The sequence below is a fragment of the Littorina saxatilis genome, linkage group LG10 (assembly GCF_037325665.1).
Source record: "Littorina saxatilis isolate snail1 linkage group LG10, US_GU_Lsax_2.0, whole genome shotgun sequence".
Lineage (NCBI taxonomy): Eukaryota > Metazoa > Mollusca > Gastropoda > Littorinimorpha > Littorinidae > Littorina > Littorina saxatilis.
The window spans coordinates 23,954,192-23,971,556 of record NC_090254.1 but is presented as its reverse complement, the minus strand read 5'-3'; the positions used below and the strand labels follow the sequence as shown (position 1 = coordinate 23,971,556).

Genomic DNA, 17,365 nt, shown 5'->3' with positions numbered 1-17,365 from the left:
GTTATAGAAACACGAAAATACCCAGCATGCTTCCTCCGAAAACGGCGTATGGCTGCCTAAATGGCGGGGTAAAAAAAACGGTCATACACGTAAAATTCCACTCGTGCAAAAAACACGAGTGTACGTGGGAGTTTCAGCCCACGAACGCAGAAGAAGAAGAAGAAGAATTCTCAATGAAAAATATTCTCTAAATTACGATGGACAATACAGGATTTAACATTCTTTTGTCTTTCTGTCCGTACCAGACACAAATATAAACACTATTTCATAATACAAATAACCAGTTTTGGCCTAATCTGCTGAAAAGCTGTCTACCATGAGCTACACCAAAATTCCAGGACGAAGTCGATACATGTACATGTATATGTATGTGTTTCCTCTTTTATTGTCAAACTGTCCTCCTCCCCAGGCAAGAAGCAGCGTCACAACATGATGCACGTGGAAGTGTGGCTGGGGGACGGGCCTAAAACCATCGGGGCGCGCTGGAACAAGGGCAAGGTACAGGTGTTTGACAGCTACAGGTTCGACCCCAAGTCCTTCCAGGACGAGCAATACTACTTTAGATCCATCGACACCTGGCTAATGGGCATCTGCAAGAGGTGAGAAATTCATCTTATTTAAAAAAAATATATATATAAAAAATATAAAAAACCCATCTGTCAAAACGAATTCCCAAACTTGGGCAATACAATATTCTGTATTCTGTTGTGTGCCATCACACCTGCAGGTCGTCACCGCAACCGTATGGTGCCCCGTCCCAACACCTGTGCAGTGATCGTTTCCTTGTTATTTGCCGTTTGCAGAGGTAGGATTTATTATGTCTGTTACTGCGGTTATAGGAAAATGATTAACGGCCTAACTCTTGTCCCGTCTCATTTATATGTTGTGTGCCATCACACCGGCAGGTCGCCATAGCAACCGTATGGTGCCCTGTTCCAACACCCGTGCACTGATCGTTTCCTTGTTATTTGCCGTTTACAGGTGTGTTTAGGATTCAGTCTGTTTGTTTGTTTGTCACTGCGACCCCACCGTTTGACCGAGAGACAACCAAACCGGGATCATGTCGTAGGATCATCAAACCCCAGAAGTGTGCACAGTTTCAAAGGTCTAGCTTCATAAACATCCGAGCTAACTAAATCCTGTCTGTACTTAGATCTCTGGTGTGTATCGTTCGCCTGAGCTGAAAGTTGTTGTGTACCTTTGAAATGCGTGACACACGGTCCTTGCAAAACATTAGGTTCCTACCTAAAACGGAAGACGAGATACGCCAAGGGTATTTTCTAGGATGTACAGTGTACTGTACGCTACCGTAACTATATTATTTTGTGTATGTGTGTGAGAGTTCTTTAGGCTGAATAACCTTGCATACGGGGGGTATTGATAGCAAAACATAGATGTTGGACAGCTACAGGTTCAACCCCAAGTCGAGCAGTACTATTTCAGGTCCATGGACGGACATCTGTAAAAGGTAAGAATTGTCAATAGTTCTGGGGATGTCGGGGGGACGCTGGAACAAGAGTAAGGTTTGACACCAGTTTGGTGAAGACGGTGAGCAATGGGACAACAAAAGGTGTCCTATGTTGGGAGTTGTCCTCACATCGCAGGTAACACTGTAAATAGTTAATGGTACCTTTCTGGTTTCAGCTATTGCGCTAAACACAAGTGGGGCACGTCCACCTACAACCCCAGCAAGAAGTCGGTCTTCTATCCCCAGCAGAACTTGTCACTACAGGACCAGAAGGCGGGCGACGACAGCGACGACAACGGCGATAACAAGCAAGGCCAGGGTGAGGAGAAAGGCGATCAAAACGACGACAGAAGCTCCACTGCAAGCCAGCAGCAGCAACAGGCACCACAACAGAGCCAGGAAGCGATGAAGAAGAAAAAACGGCCCAAGAAAGTGGGAAAGGTAAGAAAGATGTGTTGTGAGATTGGGGAGGGAGAGGGGATGGGGGTGGAAGGAGGGTAGGATCGGGGGGGGGGGGGGGTGTGAATTCAGGGGAAGTGATAAATGTAAGTGTGTGTGTGGGTGTGTGTGTGTGTGTGAGAGAGAGCATTCTGTAACTTTCTGTAGTGGCTGAAAACTATGACTGAGTATCAGAGTCATATTCTTTGCTTTAAGCAAACACCTTTCTTTTCCAAAATCGAGAGCAGCCATTCTGCCCTGTTTCTGCTAACTAACAATGATTCTTTTTTCTATAAATGTCTTTTAAAGTTAATCTTAAAGAGAGAGAGAGAGAGAGAGAGAGAGAGAGAGAGAGAGAGAGAGAGAGAGAGAGCAGATGCAAGCATGAGAGAGAGAGAGAGAGAGAGAGAGAGAGAGAGAGAGAGAGAGAGAGAGAGAGAGAGAGAGAGAGAGAGAGAGAGAGAGAGAGAGAGAGAGAGAGATCTCAGAATGTTATATATGAAAGACACCAAGTAAACGTCTTGGACAAATCATCTCTTTTTGTACAGATGGAGTATGGCCAAAGCTGTTTGTCGGTGAAAAACATAGAGTTTGGCCATTTCTGTCTCTCAGCAGGAAGGGTAGGGTCAACAGAGGAAAGAACATGTTGAAAGTTGTTGCTTGTTGTGGGTGCATACGTTCACAGTTTGCTACATGGTGTTAATAATTATGGTCATTGTACTGACTTGTACTAGTTCAGTTTTATTTTTCCGATCCCTCCAATTTGGATGAGGGATAACATATTGGTGAAAAGTCAAACATGTGCTGCAACTGGTTAAATTAATGACTGAAGAATTTGCGCAAAAATATACTGATATTTTTGTTTGTTTGTTTGTTTGTTTGCTTAACGCCCAGTCCACCACGAAGGGTGATATCAGGGCGGTGCTGCTTTGACATTTAATGTGCGCCACACACAAGACAGAAGTCGCAACACAGGCTTCATGTCTCACCCAGTCACATTATTCTGACACCGGACCAACCAGTCATACTGATATTAATGACCATGCATGATAATGATACTGATATTAGTGATGATAGTAATGATAATGATATTAACATGATAAATATGCATGATATGCAGACATCCTTTTTGTTATGTTGGGCAGCCAGGTTACAACAAACCGATTTTGCAAATTGGCAATTGATCCCAAGACATTATTATGAGGTTCTCGGAAGCCAGCTGTGCTGCTTTAAATCAACTGCCAAACCAAAACAGTTTATTGGTCTGACCAGAGTTAAATCAAAATTTTGGCAACAAGTTTTAAAAATATGGATTGAGAACAGATATTTATTTCCTGTTCAAAAAGAAAGTATTCTTGATCAATGTTTGTGGAATAATGCAGATATTATTTTTAGAAAGAATGTGTTGTGTTTTGATAAATGGATTGAAGCCGGTGTGAATTGTGTACGTGATGTATGGATAGACGAAAATATTGTGTCATTTCAACATATTTGTGCCATTGTCGGATATAGCGCCACAAGGCTGTTTGAGTACAACGCTTTGCACACGGCCCTCTGCGCGCGAGCACTGCGGGACAACACAGACGCGGGTGACGAGCATCCTGCGACCTGTTTTCAGGGCATGCTAAATAACCCTTCCCCGAAGAAATTTCGTGCGATATTAACGCAATCCAAAGCCAGTGAACCCTGCGCTGTAAAATTTTGGTCCCACAAATATAACATTTGCATTGACGAAAAGTATTGGGTCCTGGCAAGTGCATGTACAAGCGAAGAAAGATTAAAGTTACTCCAATGGAAAATTTTACATAATATTTATCCCACAAATATTTTATTGCATAAAATGAAGTTAAAAGAAAATAGTTTATGTAGTCTTTGTAATGAAATTGATTATATTGAACACTTCTTTTGGAAATGTAGCAAAATGAAATTGTTTTGGGAAAATGTTAGAAGATGTATATTTGTTAATACGGGAGAAAATATTATATTAACAGAAAAAGATGTATTGTTTGGATACTCTCCAGAAGTGCAAACCCCCATAAACAAAATTATTAATCATATTTTGCTCATTTCAAAAATGTGTATCAGTAAGTATAGATATGGTAGACCTATTGATTTGAATGTGATGTTAGGATATGAATTAGCATTGAGATATTTCAGTATTGTGTAAATGTTGAAGGATGAATGAGGATACGTTGTAGATGGATGCTTGAATATTTTTTGATTAAAAGCCCCACAATGATGTGCTTGGCAAATATAAAAAAAAAAAAAAAGTAATGATAATGATACTGATATTAGTGATGATAGTAATGATAATGATACTGTTATTAGTGATGATAGTAATGATACTGATGAACACTTATTAATCCTCCGTTCTCACCAGAGGTAATCGCGGTGTACAAAAATGGATAAGTTAATAAGTTACATGCATTGAAAACAGTTACAATTAGGAATTTTAATAAAAATGCTCACGGAAATTTGAACACAAAGCAATGTTGTTCAGAGACACAAGCTGAAATTCATAATGGTAAAATGCGATGGTTATTGTAACACAGATAAAAAAAAATAATGACGGTGAAAATTGTCAAGTTTAGTTTGCTGCTTTGCAGAGAATGTAGGGCAAAGGGTTGAATCGTTATGGATCTCTTAACAGCATCATCTTTTTTCTTTCGAGTTCTTGGGTTTGATTTTGACATGGAAATGATGTAGTTGCCAGGTAATGGTATAGTACTGAGTATACATGCCAGCAAGAATGTATCTAACTTCATGTGATTTGGAGCTGATTTTGTTGTGTGTTTGAGACCCAAAATAAATCCGATATTGCATTTCGTTCCGGAATACAGCTCTAAAGAGCACGACGGTCATGCGGCTTTCCGGGATTAAAAAAACAACAGCTTGACTTTTTTTTGCCCCTTGTTTTGAAACCTTTTTGTTCTCCTTTTTGGTCATTTTCAATCCTCATTTCTGTTTTTTGGCTCACGTAAGTGTAGCCTATGCGATGCTAACTTTTGTCTGTCTGTGCGTGCGTGCGTATGTATGTATGTATGTATGTCTGTGGTAGAAACTTTAACATTTGACTGAACACCGAAATACAAATTTTACCTGGTTATTATTCAAGCAACAGCTTCAAAGTATTGAAGCAATGATCAACATTTCGTCGGCACGTATGTAGTTAAAGTGTGTATCCAAAGAAAACGGGTGGTGGTTTTTTTTTTGGGGGGGGGGTAAAAACAGGTGACTGGTTTGTGTCGTGTGTGGTATGTAGACCAGGTCAGGGGTCAAGGTTAGGTCAGATCGCGTGAAGGATTGTGGTATAGATACAGTTATCACCGAGCTGCAGTTCGCCTTTTCGGAGAAGACGATTTCACATTGTTCGGTTTCGTAGCTCCAGAAAAATAGATAAAGAAGATACCAAAGGAGATTTCCTACAGGTTAATCTGCACAGCGTGTTTCCAGTGTCTGCGCGAGGAAGCGCTGTCGAAAGTGCAGTGTCGATCTGGCCATCTGGCAGTCGTGTCCCCGTAAGTAGGCTACAGACAGACAGATCTAGATCTAGTGTCTCGCACTCTTGCACCGTGTCACCTATGCTTACTGTGTGTGTGTATGTGTGATGAAATGATTGACTTTGTGTTACTGTTTGTTGGTTTCGTACCCGAGCCTTGAAGGCTTCGCCTCTTGTATTACATTGTTCTTGGGGTCACTTTGGCAGGCCCTTTCATTGGAGATGAGAAAGTTGCTAGCGCACGGTAATCGACAACCAGTGAAAAGTTTACCGCAGTGCTCTGGTTATGGGGTAACTATGTGTCGTGTTGAAGTGATCTTCTAATCGCAGGTTTTGTTTGTTCCCCTCCACAGCTTTTGTTTGCACTTGTTTGGGCTATGTTGAGCAAAATTCACACCCAGTATTAGCATCAGGAAACAATTTTTCTCCAAAGAACTTTTGGCCCATAGCAAAGAACGACATTTCTTTTCAGTTACGTTTTACATGGGTCCAAATTTATCTACGGTGGGATGGTGGGAACGAAGAGAGAGAGATTTTGGAGGGAGGAGGGTGGGGTTGATGTTGATGAGACTTTGCACATGCGCAGTTGTGTTGTGTTGTGTTATTGTCAGTTGTTGCTTGGATTGATTGCTTGATTGTTTGAGTAATGACTTGTTTTGAGTGTTTGCTTTTTCTTGAGCTCGAGTATACGTAAACTCAATGCACAAGAACTCTGGCGTGTGCACGTTTACACATATCTGTAGTTAAGATGAGAATCTCAGACGCTAGAACGCTACTACAGTTTTCTTTTGTTGAATGTCATTGCATGAAAAAAAGTTTGTGATGGGGGTTAGGAATAGGGGGGGGGGGGGTATAACTATATTATTTTTGTAAGATAATGGCAGGGAGAGCTTAGTGAAGCTGATTGTGAAACTTGTCTGACACTACAAGCCTGGAAACAAGATGTGATGATAATAAGTAAAGTACGTGCAACACCCCTTTTGAGACCTTCAACAATCTCAGAAAATCAGGTCTTAAAGAGGGAGTGTACACTACATTGGGGTGTGCACGTTAAAGATCCCACGATTGACGAAAAGGTCTTTCCTGGCAAAATTGTGTAGGCATAGATAAAAATGTCCACAAACATACCCGTGTGACTTGGAATAATAGGCCGTGAAAAGTAGGATATGCGCCAAAATGGCTGCGATCTGCTGGTCGATGTGAATGCGTGATGTTTTGTGTGAAAAAATTCCATCTCACACGGCATAAATAAATCCCTGCGCCTTGAATATGTGCGCGATATAAATTGCATAAAAAAAATATTTAAAAAAAAATAAATCCCTGCGCTTAGAACTGTACCCACGGAATACGCGCGATATAAGCCTCATACTGATTGATTGATCGATTAAAATGGGGGCATATTTACAGAGGTTATGAACAGAAAATCGCGAAAAGCAGGGTCTTAAATGGGAGGGAGTCTTAAAGTGTGGGGTCTTTACACTGCATTGATATATTCTGATAAGACAAGATGGAACTGTAAAACTGCCGAACTCAGGACGACCTGAATTACCTGCAGTTAATGCTTCAACTCCTTGAAACAGCTTCTACATTAAAGCATACGAGACTGCAGAGCGAAAATGGTCAGACGGTGCTGTTGCTTGTATAACTTTTATCAATACATGTAGTAGATAAAAAGTAAACATGTTACAGATTTGCACGGAAGAGTATGTTAAGGTTGTCGACCATCGCAAAAAGCAACACATTTTAATTTAGATCGTTTAATTATAGAAGGAAAAAACCCATTCACATTGAAGTACGTCAACTTGGTTGTCTTTATAGCGGACCGACATTGTTAAATTAAACTTTCCCAAGCATGTCGACCTAGTGTTATTTGTAGCGGTCAGACAGTGTTTGATTCAAGACAAAACGAAACATTCACAAGCACGTTGACCTTAGTTGTCTTTAGCGCTAGAAATCCTCACAAGGCATTCTCTCCCAGCCACTAATAATTCTCCCTGTAAAATCCCTGCCTTCAGGTGGTGTCGAAGAACACCTTCCTGCCACAAGGAACCAAGTCCGCCCTGATGGAGCTTGAGGATCGCATCGACAACATGGTTGCGCGCAAGGCAGACGTATTTGGCATTGCTAGGCAACAGTGCCCGGGGAAGACCCCGAGGGGCATGAAGGGCAGGGTGATGCCCAACAGACCGGCAACTTCCATGGACCATGTGGTCCCTGCCCACTTGACGCAGGCTGCGAACTATGCCACACAGCTTAGGTAAGGAGGTGGAGGGGGGTGTTCGTGGTGGTGGTGTTACGGCTGATGCATAAAGTAACAAGAGCTGCTCTGTTTGGTATGTACATGTACTTCCAATAGAGACAAAAGCACAGCTGAGATATGGTGATCGTGCTGTTGTTAGTGGCGGGGAGATGATGATGATGATGATGATGATGATGATAGTGATGGTGATGATGATGACGACGACGATGATAATGATCACGACGAGGACGACGAAAAAGACAGCGACAAGGACGGAAGAAGATAACAATGACAACGATGAAGAAGCTTACCTTAATGACGACTGTTACTAGATTCTTCACTTCCTGTCTACAGGTGCCCGGTGGTGGGTGACTGCAATTCCCAGCCCATGCAGTATGTGCCCCACGTGATGCCCACACGATACGGTTCTCCCCTCACCTCTCGTAGACCTACACCCTCCACTGAGCTGCCAGACCCTCGTCGGCTTAAATGGTAAGTGGCAAGTTTGGCTAAAGAGCTCGGGGTCTTGATTTATGTTTGTCTTAATGACGGGCGCAGTGGCCGAGTGGAGAAGGAGCCGGCCTCCCAAGCCGAAGGTTGTGGCTGCCTAAATGGTGGGGTAAAAACGGCCATACACATAAAATCCCACTCGTGCAAAACTGAGAACACGAGTACGTGGGAGTTTCAGCCCTTGAACGCAGATGAACTCCTCCGAAAGCGGCGTATGGCTGCCTAAATGGCGGGGTAAAAACGGTCATACACGTAAAAATCCACTCGTGCTAAAAACATGAGTGAACGTGGGAGTCTAAGCCCATGAACGAAGAAGAAGAAGAAGAACGCAGATGAAGAAAAAGAAGAAGTTCGTCTTTATGATCTGATGATCAGAGTCTTTCAAATTTTTTCCCCTCTCAGGGATGTCACTTGGTGTCGGCAATCAACAAAATGGTGAAACAAGTTTCATATCGCCTTAACTTTCCCCTTACTTCAGGAGAATTGTCGAACAATGTCACGGTAACGCCAAGAACTGCGTGACACTCGAACCTCTTTTGGCCATTCTAGCAAGTTTGCTGGCAAAAAAGAATGGCTTCATAGCGTCACTTTCATGAGTAATTGTTTATGAGAATGGAATTTTGGAGTTGAATGAAACACACAAAAAATTCCAATGAAGAAGGATGCATGAGCAACAACAACATTTAAAAAAAAATTAAACAAGAGAGAGAGAGCGAGAAAGCGAGAAAGATTAACCAAAAAATAGAATCGAAGCAACCTGCAATCAGCTGAGGTCCCAAAAACAGAAGAAAGAAAAAAAGGCATTTCATCGCATCCTTCTTCAACAGGTTGGACTCATCTCAGACACCTGGGGCTGTGGTCATTGAGAGGGGTGGTCTCCCCCAGAGAGCAGCGGGCGTGGACAAGACCACCTTGCCAGTGCGACCAGCGTGGACGTCTGACGGGCGTGCATCACTGAGCACAGGTCTGCTCACCGTTGTCAGTGCTTCTGGGGAGATCCGGAAGAACAAGTCATGTACTGATTTGGAGGTGGGTGATTTTGTTGTGATGAGCGAGGGGAGGGGTTGTGAAGGAAGATGGTGGTGGTTGGGGCCGGGTCGGGGGGGGGGGGGGTGGGAACAGGGGTGAGAGCGAGGGACCCATGTGGGGGGACGCGTGGTGTTGCGAGGAGGGCAGGGAAGGTTGGTGCTGTGGGAGTGTGGTGGGCCTGTGAGAGACTGGATGGAAATTCTCTGTGTCTGTGTGTATGTATGTGTGTTCGTATGTGTGTGAGTGTGGAGCGCACACGTGTGTAGATGATTGCATGCATGTCAAAGGGATAAGTGTCTGGTGTGTGTACGCGTGACAAACTTCTACAAATTCTTGTTGTGGTGACAGACCTTGCTTTAATACTGTAACCCTGGTCTAAACACCTTTGTTGCTGTCAGGTCCATCGATGATCAAGAATGAACCAATCACACATGGATTTCTATGAAATAGTGATAAAGAAAATACTAATCTGGTTATTTAAATGGATTTCTATTGCAGGTGATGACAACGAAACCCAAACCCAACAGAAGAGGTCCAAGCGACCAATACATGAACCCCGCGGCATGCATCAAGACGGCGTCGGGTGTCAAACCCTGGCGTCACTCCGCTCCCGAAAATCTACTGAGCGTCAACAGCCTGTCCTTCTCTGCTCAATTCGTGCAGCAGGTTGGTTGCTTTTTCCTCTTCTGCAATGTGTATGCTGCAACGACGGGGGTAATGGATAAGACATCGGCCTCCTAATCGGAAGGTCGTGAGTTCAAATCCCGGCCGCCTGGTGGGTTAAGTGTGGATATTTTTCCGATCTCCCAGGTCATCTTATGTGCAGACCTGCTAGTGCCTTATCCCCCTTCGTGTGTACACGCAAGCACAAGACCAAGTGCGCATAGAAAAGATCCTGTAATCCATGTCAGAGTTTGGTGGGTCATGGAAACAGGAAAATACCGTGGGTCATGGAAACAGGAAAATACCCAGCATGCTTCCCCCCAAATCGGTGATGCTGCCTGAATGGCGGGGTAAAAACGGTCATACACGTAAAAATCCACTCATGCAAAACATGAGTGAACGTGGGAGTTTCAGCCCATGAAAGAAACAGAAGAAGAAGAGTTTGCTCCAACTCCCACCTACACTAGCTCCTGTTTGGTATGAACGAGCTCTGATGTGTATGACTGTTATCACCAACATTTCGGTACCGGTAGTCATACTCTGTTTCGGGGGGAATGCTTGCTTAGTAATTTTGTGTTTCTGTAACCTACCGAATTCTGACATGGATTTCAGTACCTTGGTAACTTGGTCTTGTGATTGTGTGGACTCACAAAGGGGTAAAGGAAAATAGCAGGTCTGCACATAATTTGTTCTTGAAGATTGGACAAATGTCCATGGTCTTCTTCTTCTTCTTCTTCTTGGCGTTCGCAGAGGTTACACGATCAGTCCAGCACTGGTGATAAATGTTGTCGTTTTCTCCAACTCCTGTCGACTGCCGTATAGTTTGGTCTGCAAGGGAGTTGGTGACGGCCACACTTCTTTTTGTTCCTCATCTAGTAAGGGACATCGCTGTAAGATGTGTTCCGCTGTTTGGTCTTGACCGCAGGCACAGGTTGGTGATGGCGCCAGCTTGAACTTTCGGTTCATGTGAGCATTGAGCCTGTTGTGGCCAGTACGCAGCCTGATGAGGTTGACTTGCTGCTCTCTGGACATTGTGTGGTAGTCATCTCTGTTTGTCCTTGGCCTCATCAATGCCTTGATGATTGTCTTCTGCTCACTAAAGCTGACAGTGTTTTCGGGTTGATCTTCCACGGCTCCTTTTTTCGCCAGCTCATCTGCCCTTTCATTTCCTGGTATCCCACAGTGTGCTGGTATCCACTGGAGGACAACTCTTCTGGTTTGTCTGACCATCTGTAATGCTTTGGCCAGCTGTGGGAGTTTGTCGTTCTCTAGGGCCTGAAGGACTGAAAGGGCGTCCGAGAGGAAGACAACTTGGTAGCAAGGGTCTGCGGAGTCCTGAACCAAGGAGGCGGCCTGCATGAGAGCTTCTGCTTCTGCTTTATAGTTTGTGCAGTGTTTGCCAGTGGCAACGCTGGATGTAGCTGTATGTCCCCCAGGGAACTGGATCAGAATGCCAGCACCTCCATTGAGCACGGCGTTAGTTGCTGATCCATCGGTGTATACATGGATCCACGCCTCTTTTGGGTACTGTTCGTCGATCAGGACTAAGGTGAGTGCCTGTCGAGCTGTGTCATTCTGATCTTCTCCTGAGGTAAAATGTGGAACACTGGTGCAGATCTGGATGCCTGGTTTCTCTGTTGCTTTGGGGGTTTCCTCTTCTTCTTGAGTCAGAGGTAGAGTGTTCTGTGGGAGGACTTCCCTGTACTGTCGAGAAAGTCTCTTGCTCTCGTGTACAAAACTGCTCCGTTTGAGCCGGTTCTTGGTGAGGTTGCTCAGTCTGTGCTTCATGGGGTGGTCGGGTAGGCACTTGAGCTTCTCGGCCTGTACCATAGTCTTGGCTTCTCTTCTCTGACAGAGGGGTTGGATGGTGGTAAGCTTCTCCATTTCCTTGATGGGCGTGGATTTCATTGCACCAGTGATGAGTCGGAGGGCCTGGTTTTTCACACGGTCGAGGGTCTGCAGGTTTGTCTTGGCTGAGGTTGACCACGCTGTGGAGCCGTACTCGAGGTGGGGTCTGATTGTTATGTCCATGGTGAATACGCATCTGTCTTCTTCTGGGTTCCTGAATGCTGTTTTTATCCCTGCCACGTGGCCATCATGATGTTGTCTTTTTTCAATTATTTTGTCTTTGTATATACTCTATTATCCCAATGCTGGAAAATTCGGGTTGCTTCCTCCCAGTGGAAAGCTAGCAGCAACAGAGGCGCGCTACCCAGGTATCCGCGTGTTTAGGTGTAATCAGCCACCTGCACTTATGGCAGAATGACCGAGGTCTTTTACGTGCGACTGTGGTTACATGGGGGTGGGACATGGATACCGTCTCTGAGTCTGCACGAAAAGTTAACCCGTGTCCGTCCCTGCTCTACCAACTGACCTATCCTGCCCCCAAGGGGTGTGGGTACCAGGTATCCATATGTTTTCAAGTCCCCAGACTTCCGCTGGAAAAGTGGGATCTTGTACGTGTACATGAATCTGTATACATACTTTTTTTCTTCAAAGAAGGGTCATACAATTATGTACGTTACAAGCCTATCATCTTACAAGCTTTCAACACTCCTTATTGTCTCTGTCCAAACTTTCTTGCAACTAGTTACTTCCCTTTATATAATAAACAAACCATGGGGCATCACCACGTGCACAGCACACAAAAACTATTACATTTTTCAAATCAAGAGGGAATTCTTGGTACGGCAATCTTTCTTGTGAAAGGACTTTAGTTCCCTTTGGTGATTGGTCAACGCCTTGCAGTGTAAGTAGTGCCAACATTATGGCGGTCAGGCTGGATGTCAGTGCTATTTGATTTTGCTTTCCAAAATACATGTACAGAGTGAACGGGTGAGTTAGGGCAGTCATCAAGTTCAGGCAACTTGAACAGTCAGATCGATAGAGAGTGAGCACACATACCTCGAAGTGAGCTGCTCAGGAAGCGATGAGTCGGTAACGGATCCCATGCCCAAGAACTCACGAATAACTCGGAGTGAAAAATTCCTCTTTTTCCCCCCCTGTTAGCAATGTCAGTAGCGCGCCAGAACGCAAATCCGGGTAGGTCGGGTTCGAATCTTGCAGCAAATTTAACCAACCAATCTTGTACAAACGTATGTAATTGTTCTTTTTATTTCTCAACTCTCCTTTTTTTGTAAACCCTTCTTTTATTTCCTTCATACTTCTTCGTTCCTTGCCTTTTGAGTAGTGTGTGGAAGATCCCTTGAACACTTTCTCAGAATTACCCATTCTATTTTTAGGAACATCGGCTATGGGGAAAGCCTAAAGTGCCCATGTATCACAGCGCATTGAGTGCAAGTAATGGTTGTTGATAACTTGTGTTTGATAATGCACTTAATGTGTCTGCGCTTATAGGCTGTGCTGAGGCTTGACTCTAGAACTACTTGTCTTCTTGTTCTTCGTTCATGGGCTGTAACTCCCTCGTTCACTCATGTTTTTGCGCAAGTGGTTTTCAGGTGTATGACCGTTTTTACCCCGCCATTCAGGCAGCATACTACAACATTTCAAGGCAACCATTTTAACATTTGGTCAAGTTTTGATTTTGTTCTTTGGTTTGTGCAGGTGAGGGAGTCTACTCCTGCCTTCCCTGCAACCCCCTCCCTGGCAGCCACATGCAGCTCCGACAACGATGACAACGACGACGATGATGACGATTTTGATGACTGTCTGGGTGATGTTCTGAACAAAGTGAAGGAAGAAGAGGCAGCAGCTGGGAGCGGCAGTGATGGGGAAACGTCCAACGCCTGTGGCAGCGACTGTGGCAACCTGCCAGAGTGTGACGACTTTGCCGCTGACGACGACGATGATGTGAGTTGTGTTTGTTGTACTGTATGTGTACAGTTGAGCCTGTCTATAATGTCCACCGAAGGAACCCGCCAAAAGTGATCGTTATGGACTAAATTAACGTTCCCTATGGGAAGGTGAATTATACAGAGGAAAAAGGAAAATATTGTTGATTTTTTGACGTCTTGAAGGGGGGTTTCCCTTTAATTTTCAAGTGAGTGAAACCACCTTTTAAGACCTTCGAAACCGGCACGGTTGGCCTAGTGGTAAGGCGTCCGCCCCGTGATCGGGAGGTCGTGGGTTCGAACCCCGGCCGGGTCATACCTAAGACTTTTAAATTGGCAATCTAGTGGCTGCTCCGCCTGGCGTCTGGCATTATGGGGTTAGTGCTAGGACAGGTTGGTCCGGTGTCAGAATAATGTGACTGGGTGAGACATGAAGCCTGTGCTGCGACTTCTGTCTTGTGTGTGGCGCACGTTATATGTCAAAGCAGCACCGCCCTGATATGGCCCTTCGTGGTCGGCTGGGCGTTAAGCAAACAAACAAACAAACAAAGACCTTCGAAAATTTGAGAAAATCAGGTTTTAAAAAGTAGTGTCTTCAAATGGTGGTTAACTTACTTACAGAGGTTATGAATAGAAAGTCTGAAAAGCAAAGTCTTAATAGTTGGGAAGTCATAAATTTGGGTCTTAGAATGAAGATTTTCATTATTTCAGATGGACACGGAAGAAGAACTGGAGATGGTTTGGGCAATGGACTGTGTTTGGGCAGACGCTTATGACGACGACAACGATGATGATGAAGATGATGAAGAGGAGGAGTTCGGAGACAACAATGTAGGGGGCGCTGTAGTCAGCTTTACCAACAAGTCAGAATGGAACGTCTCGGATTCACAGTCTTACACCTCTCCGAGAAGCGGGTGTTCCCTCATCTCACCGCAAAGATCTGAGACCGCCAACCCTACCCTGATGCAAAGAAGGCAGAAGAGTTTTCTCCTTCCCCTTGAAATCCCTTTGGACGTTCTGCTCAAGGATCATGAACAGAATGATGATGACTTCATCGCTGGGAACGTCAACAACAACTCCAGTCGACCTCGCACCGCTCACGCTTCGTCTAAAAGCCGCAAGAGGCCTCAACACTCGCGCAGCTCCACTGACCAACGCACAGAGGGTTCAAGATCTCAAGCTGAACAGGGTTCTCGGGTTGTTCCCACCAGGCCCGTTTCAGCCCAGGTTCCAAGCAGAAGAGTCGGCTTGATGTCGCCTTACTGGGTTCAGTTTCAGAAGACTATTGCAGATGCGAAAGAGCAAATTGCATCTATAGTCGTTGACTCTTCGGGCGTCGAGGGTTCGAGTCTGGGCGTGACGTCATCAGCTCCCGTGGATGGTGACGGGAAGACAGGAGGAGAGAGTGCGGCTGGTCCTGCTGGAGGTAACATTCTTCTTCTTTTTCTTTTTCTTTTTCTTTTTCGTTCAAGGGCTGAAACTCCCACGTTCACTCATGTGTTTTGCACGAGTGGATTTTTACGTGTATGACCGTTTTTATCCTGCCATTCAGGCAGCATATGCCGATTTGGGGGGAGAGGTAAGATTCATTTTTGACTCACCTGAGCAATCATGTTCTTGAACACTTTATGAAGCTAGATCTTTGAAACTTCAGGCATTTTTAGGGTTTAATTAATGACCTCTAGAGTTGACCACATGCTACTCTGGTGGATCTTGTTCAGATTGTAAGTTGACAAGTGTGTCGAGTTGAGGTCAGTGAGGCGAAAATTATCAATTTCTGGAACGTTTATGGAACAAGAGCTGTAAATAATTTTGTTATTCATTTTACAAACAACGAAGGTGAGTCATATGAGCATTCAGTCTTCTTGTTCTACTCCTTTTTACATTTAGTCAAGTTAGTCATGCCCGGAGCTCTCATGGTGACCTTGGTCTCAGTGTTCCTGTTCCATCCTTCCCTGAATAGTACTTCTGCTGTCAGTCTTCAACGTGTGACGTTCTGGGGGGTCGACGGAGGGACGTGGTGGCGGTCTGCTCTCTGGAGGGGACCCTCACTCAGTCTGGCTCCGCGACTTAGCAGTCAATGTCGTTAGTAGGGGGCATAGTAGGTAGTGGGCTGCGTCCGTTAGCTCGGGACAGACCCACTACTGAACACCGTCGAAGTGACTCAGCAGAAGTGCAGTGTCATCTTCCGAGGGTAGCCTACCGCAACGACCCGACATCCCTCCCTGGAGCGTCTGTAAAATCGACAAGTCTGGCAGCCGAACGAAATTCAGATGTGGATGGAGCAGTGAGTGCAGGGACGGGGCGGCGTGAGAGCACACCGGGACAAGGAACAGGTGTAAGGGGAAAAAAAAAAAAAATTATTAGAGTAAAATAAAACATTAAAACGTTCATAATAAACAATAGTAAACAAGAATTAAAAAAAAAAAAAAAAAAAAAAGTTTTGAATAAATGTTTTAACATAGAGGGGGAATCGAGACGAGTAGTCACCTGGCTGGCTATAGTGAAAAGGTTACTTTTGGTGGTCACATTAGATATTATGTTTTTTGGAAAGTTCGTTTTATTTGCAGCCACAGTTCGGTAAACGACAAATGGCTAAACCCAACCACCTAAGAATGAGAAGCGTTTTTGTAACATGACCCATTTTCTGCAAAAATGCAGCCATGACGCAGGGGGTAGGTTACAAAAAACCGTCATGTACCGCTTGACTGCATACGGATATAAGCAAATTATACCTTAAACGAAAGCTAAAGATTTTTGCCATCAGACAGCAAGTAAAATGCCTAATTCGTATACACAGTTTTATTTTTAACAACATCTTTATAACATGCGGACGACAAAACAGGAAATGCCATTTTCTCAATCGATATGTATAGCTAACTGAACGCCTGGTTGAAACCGCAATCAAAAACATCTTGAAAATTGTTTATTCTCACAGCTAGAATTATTTTACATCAACAATTGTTAATTTACCGAGGAAAACAACAGTCACATAAGATACATAATGGATGATTTTGAATCAACTCCGAAAACCGAACAGGGTCGAAGCAAAAAAGAGTTTACACATACACAGGCTTGAAAAAGGATAATTTGGTTCAATCTGTTAGATTTTTACCCATAACGTTAAAGATCAGCTTAATATAAAAGGAAAGTGATCATTGTAAAAGGATTTTGCTATCGCAAAATAATTCAACTTCCGGTTTTACCACATGGCGTCCATAATATTATCAATTTATTACATAGCGTGCATTTGTCAGAAATTATACTAAATGTTAGAAGCGATCTTAAAGTGAAAGTAACGTTTAATAAAAGTATGCGCATTTATTTATTGATTGATATATGACTAAAATAATCGACATGTAATTTAAACGTACAAAACGACATTTTGTACACTACCTCTCTAACAAAAACGCGACTATGACCGACCGATATGTATGTGTAAATTAGGTCATTGTTAGTGATGAAAACGGGGTTTCTTTAAAAGATAACACGCAAACTGTGAAGTTCAAGCCCATAAATGATTTTAGTACGACTTCTTCAAAACAGGTCTGTTTTTCACTCCACCAGTTTCAGTTTTAATAACATATATGTATAGCTCTCATTTTCAAAAAAAACTTATCTGCAATTCACTTAACCAAATACACAATGAACCCAGAAGGTATTAGAGTGAGACACTTTACAGTGAAATATGTTATGATTCCCCTTATTTCAAAATATATGCATTTTAA

At 43.9% G+C, this 17,365-nt stretch overlaps 1 protein-coding gene across 2 annotated transcripts in view; it reads left to right on the top strand.

Moving 5' to 3' along the window:
• The window catches only part of LOC138978463 (uncharacterized), a 110,758-nt gene extending 93,701 nt beyond the window's left edge, over positions 1–17,057 (top strand). Inside the window, exons 4-12 of one of the 2 annotated variants that reach the window (XM_070351205.1) lie at positions 410–599; positions 1,645–1,909; positions 2,455–2,526; positions 7,421–7,662; positions 7,999–8,136; positions 8,982–9,183; positions 9,682–9,849; positions 13,411–13,656; positions 14,349–17,057. In XM_070351205.1, the coding sequence (XP_070207306.1) occupies positions 410–599; positions 1,645–1,909; positions 2,455–2,526; positions 7,421–7,662; positions 7,999–8,136; positions 8,982–9,183; positions 9,682–9,849; positions 13,411–13,656; positions 14,349–15,167 (2,342 nt within the window). In that variant the 3' untranslated portion in view covers positions 15,168–17,057. The remainder of the gene's footprint in view (positions 1–409; positions 600–1,644; positions 1,910–2,454; positions 2,527–7,420; positions 7,663–7,998; positions 8,137–8,981; positions 9,184–9,681; positions 9,850–13,410; positions 13,657–14,348) is intronic. The other variant, XM_070351206.1, reaches the window with a different exon arrangement.
• The last annotated feature ends 308 nt before the right edge of the window (positions 17,058–17,365 follow it).